We start from the raw sequence: 20601 nt of genomic DNA, 5'->3' as shown, positions 1-20601 counted from the left end.
AGGTAGCTCCACAATGCGGAGATCGGCGTGCAGCGTTCACCTGCCTCACTCGGATTTATCTTGAGTCAGCCTCCGACTTACGTATTAGCTAATCGGTGGCCGTTAGTAGCCATCCACGTGCTTCAGCATAAACAACGACTTGCAGCTTCCCTTTTTGCAACCATCACGGCATTCCCTTCTTTACTTGTTTTCATAGACGTCAGAAAGGATGGCACCAAACAAGATCATCATAGATACGGACCCCGTAAGTGTTTTGGCGGGGTAAATCAGTCGGGACGGCTTTGAACTGATAACAAAACAGGGCGTTGACGATGTCATTGCTATGCTTCTCGCCTTTTCGGCGAAGCCTGAGGAGTTGGACATTCTCATGTTGAGTTTGACTTTCGGAAATGTTGATGTACAAAGGTACTTGTGCACTCTGTCTTGGAGCTCTAGTAGCCGTTGATGGCGCACTGGGTCGTCGTACAGTTGGCGATAAGTGAAGAAATCTGTACTGACCAGTCGACAGCTGCCTGAGGAACGTCGTCACGCTGTTCCACTACATTGGGAAAGAAAGAGCGTGGAGAGAGAGTCAAGGCAGGCCGAAGGGCTTCGAAACTCTCGATGTGCGGAAGCCAATTGTGGCAGTGGGTGCTACTGAGCCTTTGGCAGAGCACATGATGGTCGCAGATTTCTTCCATGGTGTTGACGGTCTGGGAGGTATTCACAGCAGCCACCCTCACCTATCTCCCGCCGAGACTTGGAAGTCTCTGTTCCAGCCCACTCCAGAGAACTTGTCATCCGAGGATGCGGCTGAACTGCAGGCTGTCAAGGATCAGCACTCGCTCTTCGAGCCTTCTTTGAAGCCTGCCCACGAGCAAATGCTCGAGCTGTTGAGGGACAATGAGCCAGACACTATCACCATTGTAGCCGTTGGACCTCTCACCAACCTTGCTCTGGCCGCAGCTAAGGACCCTGAAACATTCTTGAAAGTGAAAGAAGTTGTTGTCATGGGCGGTGCAATCGATGCACCTGGTAATGTAAGTCATGATTTCTCGTTTTTTGTCAATCTTCTGCTATGCGATCCTGAAGCAGCTGCTGTAGCCTCCGCTTCTGGCACGTTTGTACTCGCCAGATGTTATGTCTATACCTGTGCCGAATTTCGGACTCATCAAGCAACCCAATACTCCGTTGTGCAAAGAGCTGAACGAAAGAAACCAGATGACACCCGGAGCGGAGTTCAACACATATGCGGACAGCGTAGCCAGTGCTCGTGTCTTTGCTTTGACGAACCGCAACCCACGAACGAGCATGCCGCCGACACTCAGCGGAAAGGGTCAACTACCGCCATACCCTGAGAAGCTTTCACGCCAACTGAAGTTGAAATTGTTTCCGCTTGGTACATCCTCACCTTCAACTCTGGAAATAATGTACTAACCCCGCTTAGACACAACGGAGCAGCATATGCTTCCTCAATCATTGTACATTAAGCACACTGCTTCAGAGTCGCTCGTAAACTCTCCCCTCGCAGACTGGTCGACCCTCTTTCTCATGACCACCTTCAAGAAGCTACTCTCTCTGAATCCCAACCAAGACGCCTCGAAACTTGGCTTACAGCTGCACGATCCACTCTGCATATGGTACGCCCTCTCGTCCTCGCATCCAGGCTGGCAGTTCAAGACCGAGGATGTTAGAGTGGAGACCGCGGGGCAGTGGACAAGGGGATGCTGTATTGTAGATCGCAGGGGCAGGCCAGTAACCGAGCGAACGACTGATCTTGACGAAGAAGTCGTGGGTGATGCTGGATGGTGGGGAGATAGCAGAAGAGGAAACAAAGTCAGCTGGTGTACGCACAGTCCTGGTATCGACTTGTTCGCGCACGACTTGTTGGAGAGGATATTTGGAAAGGTTTAGGGAGCACACAGCGCGTGGGTCCCATCTTGAGGCATTTTGTCACCACGGCCTTCCTAAATCATGTAAAACGCGCTCCGCTGCGCGATATAATTGAGACTGAAATGTATCAATGTCGCGCGTCAATTTGTTAGACGTGCGCGTTTTTATAGCTAAGCAGCCAGACGGCACGCGACCAATCTGTGAAGTCTGGCCGAAAGTGACCAATCCTGGTGAGAGGCGACAGCAAAACTTTAGAGGGCTTTGAAGATACAGTTCACTATTTAGTTAACCATCAATTCAAAATCGCTTCCCCAGATCTTGTGGGGTTATGTCAGCAGCGACGATCCTTGATTGCGGCAGCTCCACAATCGCCATCAACACCACACTAACAAACTTCTGTTACAATTCACGCATCGGTCCCGCCTTCCTCCTGCGTACTTGCTGGTCCACTATCGCGGCAGCGCTATTCAGTATGAAATCAGCACTTGCATTCGAATGGCCTCGCCCTTCCCGAATGAGAAATACCGCTGAACCAGCACAAAACCACGCACGTGCTCAACGAATAGGTACCCAGAGGGTGGCATGAAACTGCTCAAGGATTGCCCGCCCGTTCGGCCCCTCGAACGCTCGAGCCAGCCCGGTGTGGGCAGCGCCCACGCTTCCGTCATGGGCGCTCTCATTCGAGGCGCAATCGAGCGATATGCATCAAATGAGCCAATCAGAGCCCTGAGACCAGGCACGCGTGTGCTCGACATCCTCAACTGCGACAAGAGCCCACGCGACACTTTGTCCGTGATAATGTTGCCGTCTGATTGTACATCCAGTGTCATTCCCCTCCCCCCTTCGGTTTTTTTCTCTCCTGCCGGTGTCACACTATAGCTAGAAACTCTTCTATGAATGTTGTATGAGCTATAATGCCTCGCCCCAGCTTTCCCCCGACGCCGCAGCCCTCCACCGATATCACTGGCAAGAGCAGTGCAAATGCTCCACACATAGAGGGTGGTTTCGCCCTGCCTCCAGCAGCCCTGCATGGCCGAGGCAGTGTTGCCAGCTCGTCTGCGCCATCCGAGGCCGCTTCAGACTCATCCTATCGGCCACCATCGCCCGCTTCTCCCGTTGCTACCTCAAAACCTAGCCAGAGCCGCAAGCGTTCGAGTACAACGTCTCAGCAGGGTATAGTCACCAAAGATGACTATTCTCTCCCACCTCCACCGACCAGGTCGCGCAAGATCATACAAATGAAGCCCAAGGACACACAAGATCCAATCAAGGCACAAGTCGAGAAGTCAGATGCGAAAGTCCCAGCCGAGAAAGCTGGTGGAGGAAAGAAGAAGCAAGCAGGCAATGCTACAGCTGCAGGCCGTAAGATTGCGCGGAAAACAGCCCACAGCTTGATCGAACGACGGAGAAGGTCAAAGATGAATGAGGAATTTGGTGTACTCAAAGACATGATCCCCGCATGCCGGGACCAGGAAATGCACAAGTTAGCAATCCTACAAGTGCGTATCGACCTTTCTCACTCCAACGTCGCACAGCTAACAAATCAAAGGCTTCCATTGAATACATGCGCTACCTCGAGCAATGCGTCGCCGACCTCAAGACAGCCAATCAAGCACGACATGGCTCGCCCTCGTCTGCCGCGTCAGACCTGGCACCACCTCCACTCAGACACAACCAAGACGAAGACGAAGAAGACGACGAAGAAGATGAGGACGAAGAGATGAGAGATGTGGTCTCACCAACTCACGTGGTCAACGACGTTCCGAGGTCCACCTACTACTTTGCCGCAGCGTCACCCGCTATTCTCCCCTCTGACAAAGGCAGCGTACACTCACACTCTACAACCACCTCCCCTGCTATGCACCCTCAAGACAGAAATATCTACTCTGCGCACCCTTCGCCCGCACTCCAGCCTTCAGATCCACATCGCTACTCATTGGCATCGATAACATCACCCTCTCTTACCGCTTCTCCCGCGTTCAGTGCACAAGCTTCGCAAACCCCTTCAGCCGCTATGTTCAGCAACCCTTTTCGCACCGGCCCTCCGAGTAGTGGACCAATGCCCGTTCCCGGTTCAGCTCATGGCGCAACACCTTTCGCCTTGACATCGCCCGCACTAGGGCCTCAAGCAGACCGCGAGGATCAGATCGCTACCGAGGCTCTCATGATGCTGAACTCAGCGGACCGCAGGAGCTGGTCAGGGAACGGTGCTCGTGGCATGAGTGTAAGGGACTTACTCAGCGGGTAAGATGTACGATGATTTAGGTGGACGCCTTGAGCGTTCCAAGGTGTTCTGGAAGACAAAATGGGTGGACGTATTTGAATTTTGAATAGGTGTATATACACATTTCGCAAACGCCGGCGGTTTTCTGGTATGCACTTTGGGGGTTCAAATATTACTGTGCGCAGCTTGTGTTATCAAGCAGGAAGCTAATATGACATGAAAATAAAATTCAATCTGGATCAATGTATGTTGTAGACGGCTCTGAGCTACTTGAAGCAGTCATTGCGGTGATAAATGCCTTGGAGTTGTACGAAATATGCCGCGGCGCGGAAGCCCTCGGCCACCGAGTGGAGAGCCGGGCGTTTTAATAAGTATTTGTCGTTCCCTAAATACTTCAATTTAACATCAAGCCTTGTCGTGCAAGTAACACACGACCTTTTGGTAAGCACGTCGAGGGAGAAATAGCTATGTTACACGATCAGATGCTACTTGTTGTGGTCCTGAAGAAAGGGCACCGGCAATGGGGATCGAGGAGAGGCAGGTAAATATATATTCTCATCAGACGTTTTCTACCACAGTCTCCGGAAGATATTGCAAGGTAGCAAAAGAGAAGGAAGTCAGCCGCGAAGGCCCCTGAGCCATCCGTTACACGCCAATTGCGCAAGGCTGCCTTCGCACGCTGTTGGCACGGAGCGTCGCATCGGAATCACGCCAAGAAGCAAGGGATTGCGACGACCCAGAAGAGCCTCAAAGCTTCAAAAGCTTGACATGTTGTTCGTCGGACGAGTTCGACTCGTCAGAGCACTGTTAACACCGTGCGGCTGCAACCGGTCGGTCTTCAAGCCGCGTCGGCGAATCCTCCCGCACCACGACACCACCCAATGAGCGATAAGGCTTGATCGGTGTTTACAAAGCCTCGAACAGCACTTACATACAACGCGTCTGCCTTGTCGTCAGAAATAAGTGCGATGCAGACTAGAATTTGGATGCGCAAATGAGGATGAACGGCACACGGCACCGACCCCGCCCTCGCGGACCATAGTCACGGAAAAGTAAAACAGCCATACTTCAGTACAAAGATGGTATCAGCACGACTACGCAACGTAGAACAGCCCATCAAAGCTGGGCAAGTATGTACTAACACATCGCTACAACTTGCACTCAGCAGAAATCTATGATGTGCTGTGATTGTTGAACTATCGTGCTATGAAGTTCAAGCATGAAGTACGGCATTTATCTGCTCCCGAAAGTCAGTGTGACCTCGCGCTTCCAGAGGTTCCGACCCCCGAGCCCAGGGCAGCCACAACCCCCATGCGGAATTGCGCATCGGTGTTAATCGGTCGTATGGGCGCGGCTGCCATTTCACAACGTATAGGATCCACACCTCCTGCTGCGCTTTGGCTGCCTTGCGAGTATGACTCTGCATTCCAGGATATATAACTGATTGATTCCATCACCCTCCAGAGACATCAGACGATAGCCTCCAGCTCCAGCTCCACGATTGTCACGCCACCGCCCGGAGAGTAAACGAGACGGGGTTAAGAAATCATATTCACCAACATGTCAATACCGAACCACCAGGAGGAGCACATGTCGAGCCGGAGCTCACGGACAGACATTCCAGATCTTGAGAAGGGGACACCGCGTGAACACACCATCGACCAAGAGGTAGGCATGCACTACGTCCTGTAATGATCTCAATTAACCAACACTTCAGGAGCACGAGGACGCTGCTAAAGACGACGAAATCGGTGCTGAACTGGAGAAGCACCTCACCCGCAAGTCAACCAAAAAGGACGACTTGCCTGTTGAGAAGTACCCATTGACGGATCTTGACAAGGGACTTGTAGGCTGGGACTCGCAAGACGATCCTTCCAACCCACGGAATTTCCCGCATAAGACCAAGTTGTTTATCCTCTTCCTGGTGTCGGCCATCACGTTTCTCTCGCCTCTTGCGTCTTCGATCTTCGCGCCCGGTATACCTTTCGTCAATGCCGCCTTCAACAACACATCTCAGCTGTTGGGTAGTTTCGCTGTTAGTGTGTATGTTCTAGGTTTCGCTGTAAGTGATCACCCCTGTTATCTCTCGTTGCAAAGAAAGATGGAAATGCTGTGCACCGTACAGTACTCGTTACTAAAAGATTTGTCGAATGTTCGCTTGCTACTTGCAGCATTTCCTGCAACACAAAAGCGCGTCTAGTTCCAAGAAACAATAATTAGAGCGAATGAAAGCTGATCAGACGTGTTAGGTTGGACCGCTCTTCCTCTCTCCACTCTCCGAGATCTACGGCCGCTGCATCGTCCTCAATATCAGTAATGTCTTCTTCTGTGCCTTCACGCTCGGCTGCGCGCTTGCTCCGAATCTCGGCGGCTTGATCGCCATGCGTTTCTTCGCAGGTCTGGGTGGCAGTGCTTGTTTGACCATCGGCACCGGCGTCATCGCAGACCTCTTTGTTGCGTCACAGCGTGGTAGGGCAGTCGCCATGTACAGCATGGGCATCCTGTTTGGCCCCATCCTAGGCCCCATCTGCGGTGGCTTCATCGCACAGCGAGCTGGGTGGCGATGGGACATGTGGGTGGTGCTCATCGTTGCAGTACTACTCACCGCAGGCCTCTTCATTTGGAATACGGAGACAAACCACGTTGTGCTCCTGAACCGAAAGACTGCACGTCTACGATCTGAGCTGGAGCGCCCGGATCTGCAGAATGTCATGAATGCTTCCAAGCCCGCGGCAGCACTCACGCCTAAAGCCATTCTGCTCAATGGCATCACCCGTCCACTCAAGATGCTGACGACCCAGCCCATCGTCCTGCTCTGTTCGCTATACATGTCGTTTCTGTTCGGCCTGTTGTTCCTGCTGTTCACGACGCTCACACCTGTGTTCTTGCAAACATGTACGTAAATCAAGTTGACATGTGAGAAGCAACTAACATACCATAGACGGCTGGGCACCTGAAATGACCGGTCTCGCGTACCTGGGTATCGGAATCGGCAACTTCCTAGGCATCGGTTTCGTGGCCAAAACCTCGGACGCGACCATCATCAAGCTCGCAAAGCGCAACAAAGGCGTCTACGAGCCGGAAATGCGCTTGCCACTTTGTGTCTTCTTCGGGTTGCTGATCCCAATCAGCTTCTTCTGGTACGGTGAGTACAACAACAGCTTCCCGAATCCCATCAAGACAGCTACTAACGAGCGCAGGATGGACCGCATACAACAAGGTGCACTGGATCGGTAAGGCCCCTCTATCATTCCGCCCAGACCCGTAAACTAACAAGCATAGTCCCAATCATCTCCCTTGTCCCCTTCGGCTTCGGCCTCATGGGTATCTTCGCGCCACTACAGACATACATGATCGACTGTTACCCGCAGTACGCCGCGAGCGCAATCGCAGGTATGACGTGCCTGCGCTGCCTGTTCGGCGCGATGCTGCCGCTCGCCGGCCCGAGCATGTACGAGACGCTGGGGCTGGGTTGGGGAAATAGCATGCTTGGCTTCATTGCAATCGCGTTTATCCCCGTGCCTGCGCTGCTGTTCAAGTACGGGAAGACGATAAGAGAAAAGTACCCTATCAAGTTTTAGTCGGGTCTGGAGCGTTAGGCAAGAAGGGTCATCAGTGGGTGAGAGTGTGTTGGTGCTACGATACCCTGTTAATAGATACACAAGCATCGGAGATGCAGTGTGGAATTTGTACATTATGTATACATATTTTCAGCAAGTAATCAAGTAGGCAGCATTTCAGAATTCACACGCAATTGCTGAGAAAGATTAGAGAACGCGAAGTAATTAGATGTGCTGGTAACAGTTCGATTGAAGCCCCTTACATCACGATCTGGCATTCAAAGATAAGCACCTTAACAGTGCTGGCTGGAAAAGACCATTCTTTGGTATGTGTAAGCAAAAGTGCCAGTACACACGATTATGCATTAATGTTACTACAGTAGTGAAAATACACTACACGCTGGGTGGAGTGATTGATAACGCCGCCAGCTCTAAATGAGCTGGCATGTACGAGGGAAAGGGTATATAAAGCAGACATCCTTCGATGGCGACCTGTGGAGAAAGAAAGACTGGTAACGAAGCTCAGCTCCTGCGCATCCGCCGAGAAGGCTGACAAAATATTAAATCCATGAAAGGCCGTTTGTGCTCGCGTGTGGGACGCTATGTTGCCATTGGGTCTTTTGGTCGAACGAAACACGAGATGACATAATTATTGTCAAAGTTCCAGTAAGCGTTGCTCTCGAGAGTGTCGTTATCGTCGTACACATGTCCGTTGTAGATGAGGAGGAACTTCTGATCGTCAGGCAACTATTTTGGTCAGCACAATCGATCTGCCCAGTGACTCAGTCCCAGAGACGTTCCGTCGACAGGGCCTGCTGAGCTGTGCTACTGGGACTGTTGCATAATGACGTACCTGTGCTTGGGTCTTGAGCTTTTCACGGAAGGACGCAATAGTCTCTCGCCTCCGCACTGTGAGCCTGAAATCTGTAGAAGTTTCACTGACTCGAACGCGCACGACAAATTCACGGTCCGGCTCCGAATCGTCGACGGTAACAGCTCCTTCAGTCTTATCGTCAACTATCGGAGCAGCCTCCTCTTCCAAGATACCGCTGGGTTCAATGACCAACCACTCAGGAACTTTGTACTCGTTGCCCCTATCGTCATAGATTTTGCTCCAGAGCTGACCACTTGGGCAGGTACATCCTTGAGCGTCGAGCAGCCCTTGTGCGGTCGCGATATCACCCTCCTGTAAAGCCTCTGTTGCAGCTTGAAGACATCGCCACACCTGGGTATCGCCCGTAACGCGTGTGTCCCACCAATCTCTGCGCTCTTTCTGCAACCGAGCTTGTGTCCACGCCTGACTTGACGAGTCTGAAAGCGGTTTAACGCGATGTCTGCTCTTAGCGGTCGTTGGCGAAGCAAGCGTGTTGGGCAATGTGGAGCGCTGTTCGGCAGGAATGGGCGTCAGAGGCTGGTTCGGACGAGTGCTTGACGCGGGCTGAGCAGCAGTACTAGTAGGACCTGATGGTTGCGACGGCCGTCCTACAAACGATCCCCGCGAAGAAGGCACGGAAGTGTGTCGTGAGGACGGAGCATTGAGATTGCGCGATGAGACGTCGAGATGGGCGACTGGGGGATCTTCTGCGCCGTCATGACGTGCCGGCGCAGCGGCTTCACGGGAAACGCAGCAACCCTATGGAAGGTCAGACAAGACTTTGCGCATTGCAGCTCCAAAAGAAGACATGTCGCGTGCACGCGCGGAGCGACATACCATGGTAGGCTCGAGTACCCCTCAGCCCTGTCACGGACCTATGAGCTCACAGGTAGTGCTGAGAATGAATGAGATACTGAAACAATCGTAACGAAAATGATGACTGAAAAAGATGATAGAGCGATCGCATGAGCACAAGCTATTCACGGTGACAGTTTGGAGATCGGAATAGCGGCGCGGCGGGGGAGGCGCTTGATGCTGTGTGCCTGGGCATTAGGTGTCGAGGTGCGCCTTTGGAGATGAGTGACTGCAGAACGCCTCACTGAGCGAGGAGGCGCTGCCGCGACCGCGCCTTGCCTTCCCGTGATCCGCTGAGGGGAAAGTTCCCTAGTCAGCCATTCGGGCCTTGCCCCAAATGTGCACAAGGAAACCTAGACCGGTCTGATTATTAGAGTTGGTGTTTGCGGCAGGGCAGGACGGGCTAGTTGAGCACCTACAGCTGGTGCACGTCATGCATATTGACATGCACACGTGCCAATCAACAACAGCAGCATCCTCGATTCATTCACTTGCTTTTTTTGCTACATACTACGCCGCATAGTATCTTGTGCGAATCAGATTGCACACACATAGGACGTTGAGCCTGTGTATGCGAAGCCCTACGTTCTACGAGCCTCTGCGCCTGCGGCAGACGCTGAACACGATGGAGAGCATGCCCAAACATCAACCCATGTACGTCGCATGTCATGGGCTGCAAAGCCCAGGGTGTACTTGTGATCGACTGCATGCGCAGGCCCACTGTCAGGTCACTTCATGTCACGCCATGCTGTGCATGCAAAATTGATCGAAACCATCCATTGTAAACCACGAATCTATTAGAGATTATTATGCGAGAGGTGCCCGAGTGGCCGCTTGTGTACATTCCTGACAAGGCTGTACGCAGGGTATCAGGGGTATTGTGCGATGAACCGACAGAAACGACAGCCAAACGACCAACGCCGGACATTGGTATCAAAAACGAGAGAAACAGTGCAGAGTGGTATCAATCTAGACAAAAGTGCGCATAAACATAGAAAAGGCCAAAAGAGACGTCTCCAACATGCCAATGCCGCACATTTCGTGACCGAAAGGAATGAGCGACGGAGAGTTGGTCCAAATACAGAACAGATCGGGTGCGAAAGGGTATATGTGATCCATAACCTGCGCATGGATCCTTTCATAGGACCCAAGCGAGGAAATGGGGGTATCGGTGTAGTGACCGTGCGGTCAAACAAGGGAGTTGCAGTATCTCTGCTTTTCCGTCATTCCGTCATGACTGTCGTCGAGAAAGGTCGGGTCTTCCCACCACACCTTACGCAGTGGTAGCGACGGGTGCGCTGCTTTTCGGGGCCTCACCAACGTTGACAGACTCGGGGGTGACATCGCCAATGGTGGACTGCTGAGCAGGCGCAGCGAGGGTCTCCTCCTTCTTCTCAGCGACGACGGGGGTCTCGACCTTGTCGGCGGGCTCGGCAGCCTCCTCAACGGTGGCAGGAGCGACGGTCTCCTTCTTCTCCTTGGGCTCCTTCTTGCCTCCAGCCTTGGAGACAGTACGGGCGAGGGAGCCGAAGATGCTGCTCCTCTTCTCCTTCTTGGAAACGGGAGTCTCCTCCTTCTTCTCCTCAACAGGAGCGGCGGCCGAGGTCTCGGCAACGGGAACGGCGGGCTCAACACCGTTGGCAACGACGGGAGCAGATGACTCCTCGAGCTTGGGTGTATCCTCGGTCTCGACGGCGGGAGACTTGGCCTTCTCCTTGTTGCCAAAGAACTTGCCGAAAGAGAAGTGTTCCTTCTCCTTAACTGGGGTCACGGGCTTAGCAACCTCGGTCTTGGGGGCATCAAGTTTGGCCTCAGCAAGAGGAGCCTCGGTGGTGACCTCAGGAACAGGGGCAACAGCGGGCGTCTCCTCAATGGGCTTCTGAACCTCAGGGACAGCGGCGGTCTCCTTGGTGGTCTCCTTGGGGCCAGGGATGAGGTCAGCCTCCTTCTTCTCGTGGGAAGGGCTCTTGACCTTCTCGAAGAAGGAACCGAAGATGGAGCCACGCTTGGTAGGCTTGGGCTTCTCAGCAGGCTTGTCCTCCTTCTCAACAGGAGCAGGAGCAACAACAGGAGCGGCAGTCTCAGTCTCAATAGGAGCTGGGGCAGCGGTCTCAGCAACGATGGGAGCGGGGGTGGGCTCAGCCTTCAGCTCATCGCCAGTCTTGGGGATATCAGAGGTGATGACGGGAGCAGTGGTGGAGGTCTCGCCGATCTGAGGAGCAACAGATTCGTCCTTCTTGACCTCAGACTCGGCGGCGTGCTCCTCAGCCTTGTCCTTCTTGCCAAGGAGTCCACCGAAGATGCTCTGGCGCTTGCGGGAAGCAGAGCGGCTCTTGCTCTTAGCGGCCTTCTTCTTGTTCTTCTTGTCGGCGTCTGAGGAAGAGCTGCTAGAGGAGGATCCAGTGCGAACGGGACCAGCGGCCTCAGCAGCTGGGGCCTCGGTTTCGGCAGGCCTGGTAGCGTCGACGCTCTTCTTTGGGGCGACAGCGGCGGCGGTGGTAGCGCCCGCTAGTGCGGCGGGTTTACCTGCGTGTGATGTCAGCAGGCTGTAGTGGGTCTCGCAGGATCACCAAAAAAGTTTACGCGACGCGACGCGTAAAAAATTTGGGCAAAAGTCAAACTTACCGAGCTTGGTCTTCTCCTCCTTGTAGGCCTCGCTGGATTCAATGCTCTCCTTGGCCTCCTTGGCCTCGGCGATAGCCTTCTCGACAGCGACGTACCAGCCATCACGCTCGGTCAGAGTCTGAGTCTCAAAAGCGTGCTTGTGACCGTGAATCTTCAGAGCAAAGGCAATGGTTCCATCCTTGGCAAGGTCGGTGGCGTAGGCCTATGATTTGTTAGCCGATGTCTTGCGAAAAGAATCAAGAATCTGTGCATACCAAGTTCAGGACACCGGCGGGGCTCTCCTTATTGTCGGCGTGCTTGACGAAGAAAAGGAGACCCTTTCCGGTCTGGCTGGACCATGCAGCAGTGGGGTGAGCAACCTCAGGCTTCTCGCCGCGGAGGTACTCAGCCAGGTTGGAGGCAGCGACGGGCTCCTCGCCGAACCAGAAGTACTTCTTAGAGAAGCGGAAAGCGCTGCATTTTGGTTAGCACGACCCTGATACCTGTCACACCACGCGCAACTTACTTCTTCAGGCCAGGGGCCTTGTAGCCGAGAGCACCGCTGTAGATGGGCTCGACAACCTTCTCCTCGGCCTTCTCCTCGGCCTTCTCCTCCACGGGAGCGACAGCGGCAGCGTCGCCCTCGACCTTGGGTGCCTCCTCGACCTTCGGCGCCTCTTCAGTAGGAACAACCGCCTTCTCACCGGCGACCTCCTGGACGGCAACAGGTGTGAACTCAACAGGCGCAACAGCAGCAGCCTCAGCTGCAACAACGGGCTTTGGTGCTTCGGCAGACATGTTGTGGTTTGTGGGTTGAAGAGAGTGAAGAGAGGAAGTGCGTGAGGCGGGCGTGGCAGAGAAGATAAGGTAGGGAAGGAGCGCGCTTGGAGGTGATTAAAAAAGTTAGTAGAGGGAAGGAAAGCTTGCTCTGGCAGGTGCGGCGAGAGGCAAAGCAGGCTCGACCTTAGGTGAAAAGTCTGAAGCACAGCGGTGTGAGGAAGGGGAATAAGGAAAGGCTCAACAAATGACCAAGGGCTGCGAGATTCTTAAGGTGAGGGCGCGTTGCTAGGGGTTCGATCTGATGTGCAGGGATCCCGGCACACGAAATTGGTCTCGCGGCAGCACGCCCACTAGAGGACCCGCCTCTCTCTAGTCGCACCAGGCTGGTCGAATAGCACGATTCACCAGCGTTATGCACACCTCTCGTCCTGAAACAAAAAAGCTGTGCATACTGGCAACAGCGAATGCAGGCGCGCGACGACAGCTGCGCGGCGTCATCTTGGGAGGCCGCGGCAGCGTGCGGCCTGGAGCTGCACGTGTCGTGATAAGCATCTTGCTGGGTGGTGAGATCTTGCGCATGCATCTTGGAACCAGGTCGCATGATCACTGCCCCTCCTTCCACGACCCTTCTTCGGGGCGATTGACCAGCCTCTGGTAGATCTTGACGAGGGAGCATGGAAAGCCACGGCATTGCTGCCACTCAGCGCGTTGGTTGGCAGACGAGGTTGACCGCTGTGGCCAGTAGGTAGGGCTGCTTCTCACATCGAGGTACAGCTATCACACCGCACGTGGCCATGATCGGCAATGATATCTTGCACCAGCTGCAGCCGCGCCTCAACGTATGTACCTGCCACCTACAGGAGCGTTGTCTACAAGCCTCGCATCAAATGCCCGCCACCTCTCTTTTCATGTGTTACAACACCACAGCTTTTGTACTAACTATCACCAACTTCTGAACTTTGCACAACTCCAGCCTTCACGCCATGCCAAGAGTGTCCGAGCACGCAAAGTTAGACAGCGGCTAGCGCCCGCCCCAACGAATCGCATGTCTCGCTCACCGCCCGAGCGCCGATCCCCGTTGATGCTGGACACTCGAACCCTTGTTCGCAACAATTGGCACCCAGAAGTCATGTCACATCTTTACAGCCCAGATTGTAGGTGTTTCGCGGCTGGCAATAAAGCCCACGCTGCCGTAGGCGGAGACAGTCGATGCGCCCGAAACGTCGTTCGACCGCCACATCCAATGCTACATACCTAGGTACCAAGCCACCGCCGTTGGGCAACTCTGGCGAACGTCTGTATGCATGTGTGACACAACGTGCACGATTGCGAAAACACCAGCCTGTTAAATTGATGATCGCGACCGGGTTTCCTAAATGAGCACAACGGCAAAGCACACGCCGATATAAATTCTTGCAGACTACTGTACGGAATGACTCTAAAGCAGATCAGCCGAACCAGAGGGTGGCCAGGATGGAGCCTGTCTATTATTGAACGGTCAGGGCTCACGTGAAAAGGAGAGCTTGTTCCCCTCCACGCCCACTAAACGAAAGCCACTGTTACGTCTCAGTATGCAGCCGCCCAATCAATATATATTGGCTTGCCGACATTGCAGCCTGATCTCACGATACAGAGCTCCAGACGCCGCAAAGGATTTCCAGCGGAAACATGTGCAGCACGCTTTCACCTCAAACGGTTGTTGCGGCGCGCACAGAGCACACCGCTTATGATGTCCTCCGTCGATCTGCCCGCAATCTCGTCGGCCGTACCAATGCTCGCTCGACTCACCGCCACACGTTCAAATTTGCGACATGAGGCGCGTACCGACTTATTGTGGTCGGGTTGTGCTGTCATACGACTGATTGAAATTTGACGATTTGCCACTCCATTTGGTCCACGCAAAATCTTGGGCCGCAATCAAAATCACCCAGATACATGGGTCTTCAGATCGACGTGCAAGACACATTGCGAAAACACCGTCGAAGATTGGAGATGAAAGGCCATGGATCCTAGTTCCGAATCTTCGATGTCCAGGGGTATTGCCAAGTCTCGAGCGGTTCGTAACAAGCCACACTCCACTTTGCGAGTCAAAAACGATAAAGTGTGCAACTGAGTTTACGAGATGCGGCTCTGCGAGGGTCGAGAACAAGCGAAAATCGAGCGATTCGATTCCGCCTACGGGGATTGAAGTTTCGTGTCAGTCGAACACTTAACCTCTGACGTTCAAACATAGATTGGATGTGACATGTCTCCACACTCGTAGGCACCCCTGCAACATCAGTAGAAGACACGAAAACCCTCTACACCATCGCCAGTCTACTTAGAAAGTGATGACCGACTTCGTGTGAGGTGTTGGTGTTGAAATAAGCTCAAGACATTGGCGTTGACTCCCGCTGCAGGGCTGGACGCGTGCAAAACAGTACAATGCGTGTTGGTGGATACTCACCATGAGTGCCTTCCTGTTCTGGCCCAGTGCGCGCGTGGCTGAAAGACACAACGTCACTGCATAAACACCCAGGGTAGAGAACAACACCGAGAGTAAGTACCATCGAACGACAGGAGTGAGGAATTGTATATATCGATTTGCTAGAAGCAGCAATTCTGGGCAATTTGTATAAATTTGTATAAGCAGCTGATCTTCTCAAATCATCACATCGACTAACACTAGCTCACCTCCACGACACTCCGCCACGAAGACCCTCCAACACTACACACGACGTCCACTTCCTCACAAGACCTAGCACCAGATCGCCACATCTCGAAACCCGGACGCACGGACGCCCCTACCGAGCCTGCACATCCGGGGTACCCGATCTATATCTGGGCCCTTGACCCCCGACCGTTCCGCAACGTCCAACTTCGTCCCACGCGCATGAACACTCGACGTCATGCGGGGAAACAAGCACCGTCAGCACACGTTCACAACACCCTCGATCCTTGCCTGGCCGCGCAGACACAGCGGATGTCGGAGAGGCGCATGCATGGACATATCGTCATCACAATATGGGGTATTGCCGTAGCCTGCAGTCAACGCAAGTGGCCAGAATGAGCTTCAGGTCACTGTACGATACAACGACTATGAGCTTGCTGGGTTTCAAGTCGTCTCGCGTGTTCATCAAACTCTTTCTGCAGTTTCTCCACGTCTTGGTTCGAAGATGTATTTTCGAATACTGTGAACAAGGTCTCACCCCTACATTACACAAACTGGTACTCCGATGGAGCTCCAGCCCCTATCAATGCTCGACACGCCCGAAACCAAGATCTTTTTTGGTGTTTTGCGGTATTGCGATCAGTTTCGTTGATTGAGATGAGAGATAACCCCCACAGTCTCCTTGTCGTGCAGATAGACAGTCTGGTTCGGATCTGCGCTATGCTCCAATTACAAGTCAATCATATTAACATCTACGCTCGCCTCGTCTCTCACGGAGTGGTAGGGCATAGCAATTGGCGTGGTCCTGAGTGGACACAAAGCGTGATCGAGTAACAGCCGACCGGATCTGTGTAGACATCGAGGATATGAGCGCAACCTGGCGCGCACGTAGCCAGTCAATCGCGCCTGTACAGCTAATGCCAAGAAGTTGCAGTTGCCACCTTCTTTGTATATGCCAATGCCCTGAGGTGGTGGCAGGTCTCTAGCATGGGTCCAGTACTTGTTACCGCCATCTCGCTTTGCGAACCTCATGTTTGTCCTATCAACCTCTTCGAGAATAGCAATGAGCCGTGGTAGGTCTGAGTCGCCGAACCTTCGTTCTACTTCGAGTGTGTAGTAACGTCCGTAAGACCGATGACGGTCTTCATAGACTCGGGACTCAGGAAGACTTTGACACGTGCCCCCTTTAGCAGGGCCAGACAGATATTACACAGGCTGACCAGTGGATTGAAGTCCGGTTGCACGGGTTTGATCAACTCCTACCGCACGATATCGAAAGCGCGATCCTCTTGTTTTTTCAGAAGCACTTCATAAGACTGCTGCAGACGACTTGAAGCGCATACCTTAACGTGTTCAAAAGCACTCAGAACTTCAAGCATCCTCACAAGGTCTTCCTCTCCACCCTCGTATTCATCGAGCCCGCCAATGAAGAAGCAGAATTTGGACTTCATTTCAGTCGACCTGGCTATCCGTTTACAGGCCACGTGGAGCTCTTCTATTTTCCATGCTTCGTAGTGCAGTCGGTTTCTCATATCGTCTGTGATAAGATCCGGGGTGCTGCGGAGAATCTGATAAATCAAAGACTGGAACAACCCCACGCCACTATTCTGCATTCAACGCCCTATGCTTGGCTATAACTTCAACGACTCAGCACCATGGCACCAACAAGACAATCCGCTGAAAAGGCGACCAGCACTCCTCTCGAGATGGATTTGGTTCTCAACTCTTGAGCCTTTTGGCCATGCCGTTCGAAAGGTATTGTCGGCGTGCCGATATCGAAGGCGGTTGGACACACTCTGACATACTTTGTAACAATCGGACAGAGCTTCGCATGCCTACTCGAGTTACTTTCTCAAGCCCCTGCTCAGAATGAAGGAGATCGTTTCCATGAAGGGTACCAGCCACTATAGAAGGATAATCGTCTCACAAACAACCAGAGCATCTGGAATTGGAGCAAGAACACTACCCTCCTAGGTCTGGTGCGGGCGCATGATGCCAATTGTAAATTTGATATTTTTGTGGAGGGGTATCATTTGTTTGCCTAACTGAATCGATTGTTAAAGTCCTCCCACTTGATGTTGTATCCACCACCTTTCTTCTTCTCCGACCGACCGCATCGTTCGGACTCTGCAGTCGGGATGAGGGGGACAGCTCTCTGCCTGCGCGCTGTCTCCCTTTCAGAGAAAGAAGAGATTTGTTTAGACGTGGACTGATCTGCTCTGCCTGATTGGTCCCTAAGGTTGAGTGGCTGGGTCTTGCGACTCTGCCTTGGCTGGGGTGAGATTGCATTGTCGGAGTTGCGACGCGGTTTTCCCTTACCTGGCCCCAGCTTCTTTTTCGACACCTTGTTGGACCTAGCTAGGTGGTCCTCAATCACAGCATGCGTTACGCCTGGATCGAATTCACGGTCGCTTTTGCAATCGATGGCAAGGCCTGCTCGGATGTCGCTGTCGAGCGTCTTGTAACGCACGCGCCATGAACAGATACCCTCAGGGCTCCCTAGTTTCCCCATGCTGACGTCCAGTGTTGGGAACCCGATAAGAGTTTCCACTTTGGTAGCTGTGTCGTGCTGGAACAATGCCGGCAGTGTAAACCGGATGTCTGCGGGTTTGAGCAGAGAGAGGGCAATGGCAGTGATCTGCTCCGGCCCACCTCGCTTAGCATTTTTCAAGGGGGCCATGTGGTCAAGGTCTGCCTTAGTGAAATGCCGTAGAACCAGAGTGTCGATGGAGAAATTCTGGACGCTTATCCACCAGCGTCCGTCGAAGAGTTGGAAGCCACGTTCGCCCTTGCTTGCCGAGAAATCTAGAGGATCCTGAGTAAGTGGGATCTCGTGCGATGGCGGATAACGAATGCTTGCTGAGGTGCCGTTGGACCTGTGGCTTTCCAGAGGTTGACGTGTAAGAAGCCACTCGGACTGCTGCGAAGTAGGTGATGTGCAGATTGATGGGCTGTCGCATTTACGCCACCATATGCCATGGACACAGTGGCTAGTCTTGATTCCAGCCAACCGACCCTGCGGAGAATCGTTCTCTTCAGTCTCGCCAAATTCGGGCCAGATGTCTGCGAGTGTGGATGCAATCTCGCCTGGCGGGGTAACCTCGCGCGGTGAAACCAGTTGACCAGCTTGTACAAGGAGACATGTAGCAGTATTTCTGGCATTATTCCATTCAGAGTGAGTCCATTTTTCGACCGGTTTGTTGATCGTTGGAGTGTCCAGAAGCTCCCGTAAGCGAGGGAATTGAATATACAGCGAGCCCACTTGTATGTTGAGTCGTTTTGGAGAGCGTTCCAACAGTCGATGCGCTTGAGCCTTGTGCGAACTGACACGTTCTTGCATGTCGTTAGACAATTTCACCAGCGACTTGATACTCAAAGCAGCGGGCATGTGATAGCTCTTTAGGATATGGCGAACCGCATTTCGCGTTGTATATGTCTGAATGTGGTTCGTCTTGTCTTCAGCCCAAGCCACATCATTTTGTTCGCATGTAGCGATGAGTCGCGACTTGTCGAAGCCGAGCAGAGGTCGAAGGACACGCACGCCACCGCTCTCGAATTGAGAAGCCGCGTGATGATTGAACTCTCTTACAACTCCGCTGTGTGACACACCATGTATGCCATAGCACTCCGGAATCCATTCGACAGGTTGCATGGCTTGTAGGCCCGACCGCAGGCGGTTATTTGCGAGGCGCATCAATACCGTCTCAGCCTGGTCGTCGGCATGGTGTGCGACGAGCAGTTCTCGAATGCCTGCCTGGCGACAGGCCAGACCAAGTGCCTGATATCGTAAAGTACGTGCGTCCGTTTCGAATCGCTTATGATCGAGTGGGTCGAATGTGGCAGGCCAAGTGAGAGGCAGAACAGAGGCCTGCATGCCAACTGCTAGGTATTAGCATTGCTTGGGTGACGGGTCCCGTAATCACCTACACTTGGTGCGGCACTGTTCAGCAACCCACTCTGCTTCTTCGGCGCTCTCTGAGCGGACTTTGTGATCCACAATAAATGCATGAGCGCGCCGGGGATACTTGGACTCGGACAAGGCTGCGCTTCTAGCAAACAACGAGGCAAGTGCCATAGAATCCACCCCTCCACTGATAGCGAGGCCTGGTGCGGCTAGTCAGCGAATGTACTGCTCAAGCAGGACGGGCAAGCCTACCCATAGTCGGAGTGACCCCCTTGCCAACGCGCCACCTTGCGACGCCCTCAGTGCTACTGATCCCCTTCAAAGCATTCTCAAATTCTTCTATCGTGACGGATTTGCTCTGCGAGCTGTACCGCCTGGTATTGCGCCATACTGCGGTAGAGGGACAGTTCCTCACCCTGCTGACATTGCTTCTCCACATGTACGCCGTGGCATTGAGCAGCGCACAACAAACCCGAACGCGAGGGTAAGAGTTGGTAAGTGTGGAAGCAGACTAGCTGATCGTGGTAGTCCACGAGGCACGACGCGTTGTCCCGAGGTCTCGAGAGTAGCGGTGCACGGACAGATATGGAAATTTCTAGAGAGCTTCCTCGTTAGCGTCCGACATCCGCATCTCTCAACCTCATCCCCAGCGAACCATTCACTTCTCGAGATACCCCGTCTTTCATCCCATCTTCTAATCACAATGGTACGTTGTCTCTCGCATCTGCGTCGCGCAATCGTCCCCAATGCGGCTGAACCCGGCCTTTGCCAAACATCAACACCAGCACAACACCAGCTAACACTGCTTTAGTCTGCCCTCAAGTCCATCCGCTCGCTCGCCCCTCTCCTCGACCGCGTGCTCGTGCAGCGCGTCAAGCCTGAGGCCAAGACCGCCTCTGGCATCTTCCTGCCCGAGACGGCCGTCAAGGAGCTGAACGAGGCCAAGGTCCTCGCCGTCGGCCCCGGCGCATTCGACAAGTCCGGCAACCGCGTTGCCGTCAGCGTGCAGCCCGGCGACAAGGTCCTGATCCCCCAGTTTGGCGGCAGCCCCATCAAGGTCGGCGAGGATGAGTACAGCTTGTTCAGGGACCACGAGTAAGTTCCACCGCCTGTTGGCACACTGTGGAAGCTTGAGCGAATGCTGATATATCCCAGGCTCCTTGCCAAGATCAACGAGTAAACGTACCGCTGCCTGAGCGCCGCACTTGGTCGAACTCGGATCGAATGTAAACCTACTGTATTATCACCGCCCATCACAAAGACACGCCTGCATCTCCG

At 53.4% G+C, this 20601-nt stretch overlaps 6 protein-coding genes across 6 annotated transcripts; 4 read left to right on the top strand and 2 right to left on the bottom strand.

Annotated features, from left to right (window-relative positions):
• The first annotated feature begins 76 nt into the window (after positions 1-76).
• C7974DRAFT_58282 (Inosine/uridine-preferring nucleoside hydrolase domain-containing protein) lies at positions 77-2145 on the top strand. The gene is made up of 5 exons (XM_046146906.1): positions 77-244; positions 302-405; positions 509-1019; positions 1084-1378; positions 1427-2145. Exons 1-5 carry the CDS (start codon positions 209-211, stop codon positions 1891-1893), a joined length of 1413 nt encoding a protein of 470 aa, XP_045992697.1. The 5' UTR covers positions 77-208; the 3' UTR covers positions 1894-2145.
• A 477-nt stretch (positions 2146-2622) lies between these two features.
• C7974DRAFT_58208 (uncharacterized protein) lies at positions 2623-4255 on the top strand. The gene is made up of 2 exons (XM_046146905.1): positions 2623-3371; positions 3422-4255. Exons 1-2 carry the CDS (start codon positions 2787-2789, stop codon positions 4118-4120), a joined length of 1284 nt encoding a protein of 427 aa, XP_045992696.1. The 5' UTR covers positions 2623-2786; the 3' UTR covers positions 4121-4255.
• A 1401-nt stretch (positions 4256-5656) lies between these two features.
• On the top strand, positions 5657-7677 carry C7974DRAFT_417261 (major facilitator superfamily domain-containing protein; the record flags this gene model as incomplete). Its single annotated transcript, XM_046144056.1, has 6 exons — positions 5657-5764; positions 5814-6158; positions 6346-6991; positions 7038-7241; positions 7297-7329; positions 7379-7677. The coding sequence occupies 6 exons, from the start codon at positions 5657-5659 to the stop codon at positions 7675-7677; spliced, it is 1635 nt and encodes a 544-aa protein (XP_045992695.1).
• A 298-nt stretch (positions 7678-7975) lies between these two features.
• Positions 7976-13268, bottom strand: C7974DRAFT_428026 (Pleckstrin homology domain-containing protein). Its single transcript, XM_046144586.1, has 6 exons — positions 12516-13268; positions 12265-12463; positions 12011-12212; positions 10707-11911; positions 8510-9289; positions 7976-8403 (listed from the first exon to the last, which is right to left on the bottom strand). Exons 1-6 carry the CDS (start codon positions 12785-12787, stop codon positions 8257-8259), a joined length of 2805 nt encoding a protein of 934 aa, XP_045992694.1. The 5' UTR covers positions 12788-13268; the 3' UTR covers positions 7976-8256.
• Positions 13269-17460: 4192 nt separating this feature from the next.
• On the bottom strand, positions 17461-19762 carry C7974DRAFT_417259 (PP-loop family-domain-containing protein; the record flags this gene model as incomplete). The annotated part of the gene is made up of 3 exons (XM_046144055.1): positions 17461-19298; positions 19347-19523; positions 19576-19762. The coding sequence occupies 3 exons, from the start codon at positions 19760-19762 to the stop codon at positions 17461-17463; spliced, it is 2202 nt and encodes a 733-aa protein (XP_045992693.1).
• A 264-nt stretch (positions 19763-20026) lies between these two features.
• On the top strand, positions 20027-20503 carry C7974DRAFT_417258 (chaperonin GroS; the record flags this gene model as incomplete). Its single annotated transcript, XM_046144054.1, has 3 exons — positions 20027-20062; positions 20135-20418; positions 20479-20503. The coding sequence occupies 3 exons, from the start codon at positions 20027-20029 to the stop codon at positions 20501-20503; spliced, it is 345 nt and encodes a 114-aa protein (XP_045992692.1).
• Positions 20504-20601: the final 98 nt, after the last annotated feature.

The sequence above is a fragment of the Boeremia exigua genome (assembly GCF_020726555.1).
Source record: "Boeremia exigua strain MPI-SDFR-AT-0100 chromosome Unknown C7974scaffold_12, whole genome shotgun sequence".
Lineage (NCBI taxonomy): Eukaryota > Fungi > Ascomycota > Dothideomycetes > Pleosporales > Didymellaceae > Boeremia > Boeremia exigua.
Note: the sequence above shows the minus strand (reverse complement) of the source record. Positions and strands in the feature narration are given on the sequence as shown.

What these genes read in the sequence shown, in the direction of transcription:
- C7974DRAFT_58282 (XM_046146906.1), top strand. Translation starts at nt 209, where the DNA reads ATGGCACCAAACAAGATCATCATAGATACGGACCCC. An exon ending in TCATCATAGATACGGACCCC is followed by an intron (nt 245 to 301) that starts GTAAGTGTTTTG and finishes ATAACAAAACAG; the next exon opens with GGCGTTGACGATGTCATTGC. An exon ending in CAATCGATGCACCTGGTAAT is followed by an intron (nt 1,020 to 1,083) that starts GTAAGTCATGAT and finishes CAGCTGCTGTAG; the next exon opens with CCTCCGCTTCTGGCACGTTT.
- C7974DRAFT_58208 (XM_046146905.1), top strand. Translation starts at nt 2,787, where the DNA reads ATGCCTCGCCCCAGCTTTCCCCCGACGCCGCAGCCCTCCACCGATATC. An exon ending in ACAAGTTAGCAATCCTACAA is followed by an intron (nt 3,372 to 3,421) that starts GTGCGTATCGAC and finishes AACAAATCAAAG; the next exon opens with GCTTCCATTGAATACATGCG.
- C7974DRAFT_428026 (XM_046144586.1), bottom strand. Translation starts at nt 12,787, where the DNA reads ATGTCTGCCGAAGCACCAAAGCCCGTTGTTGCAGCTGAGGCTGCTGCT. An exon ending in GGAGGAGAAGACCAAGCTCG is followed by an intron (nt 11,912 to 12,010) that starts GTAAGTTTGACT and finishes CATCACACGCAG; the next exon opens with GTAAACCCGCCGCACTAGCG. An exon ending in AGCTCAAGACCCAAGCACAG is followed by an intron (nt 8,404 to 8,509) that starts GTACGTCATTAT and finishes TGACCAAAATAG; the next exon opens with TTGCCTGACGATCAGAAGTT.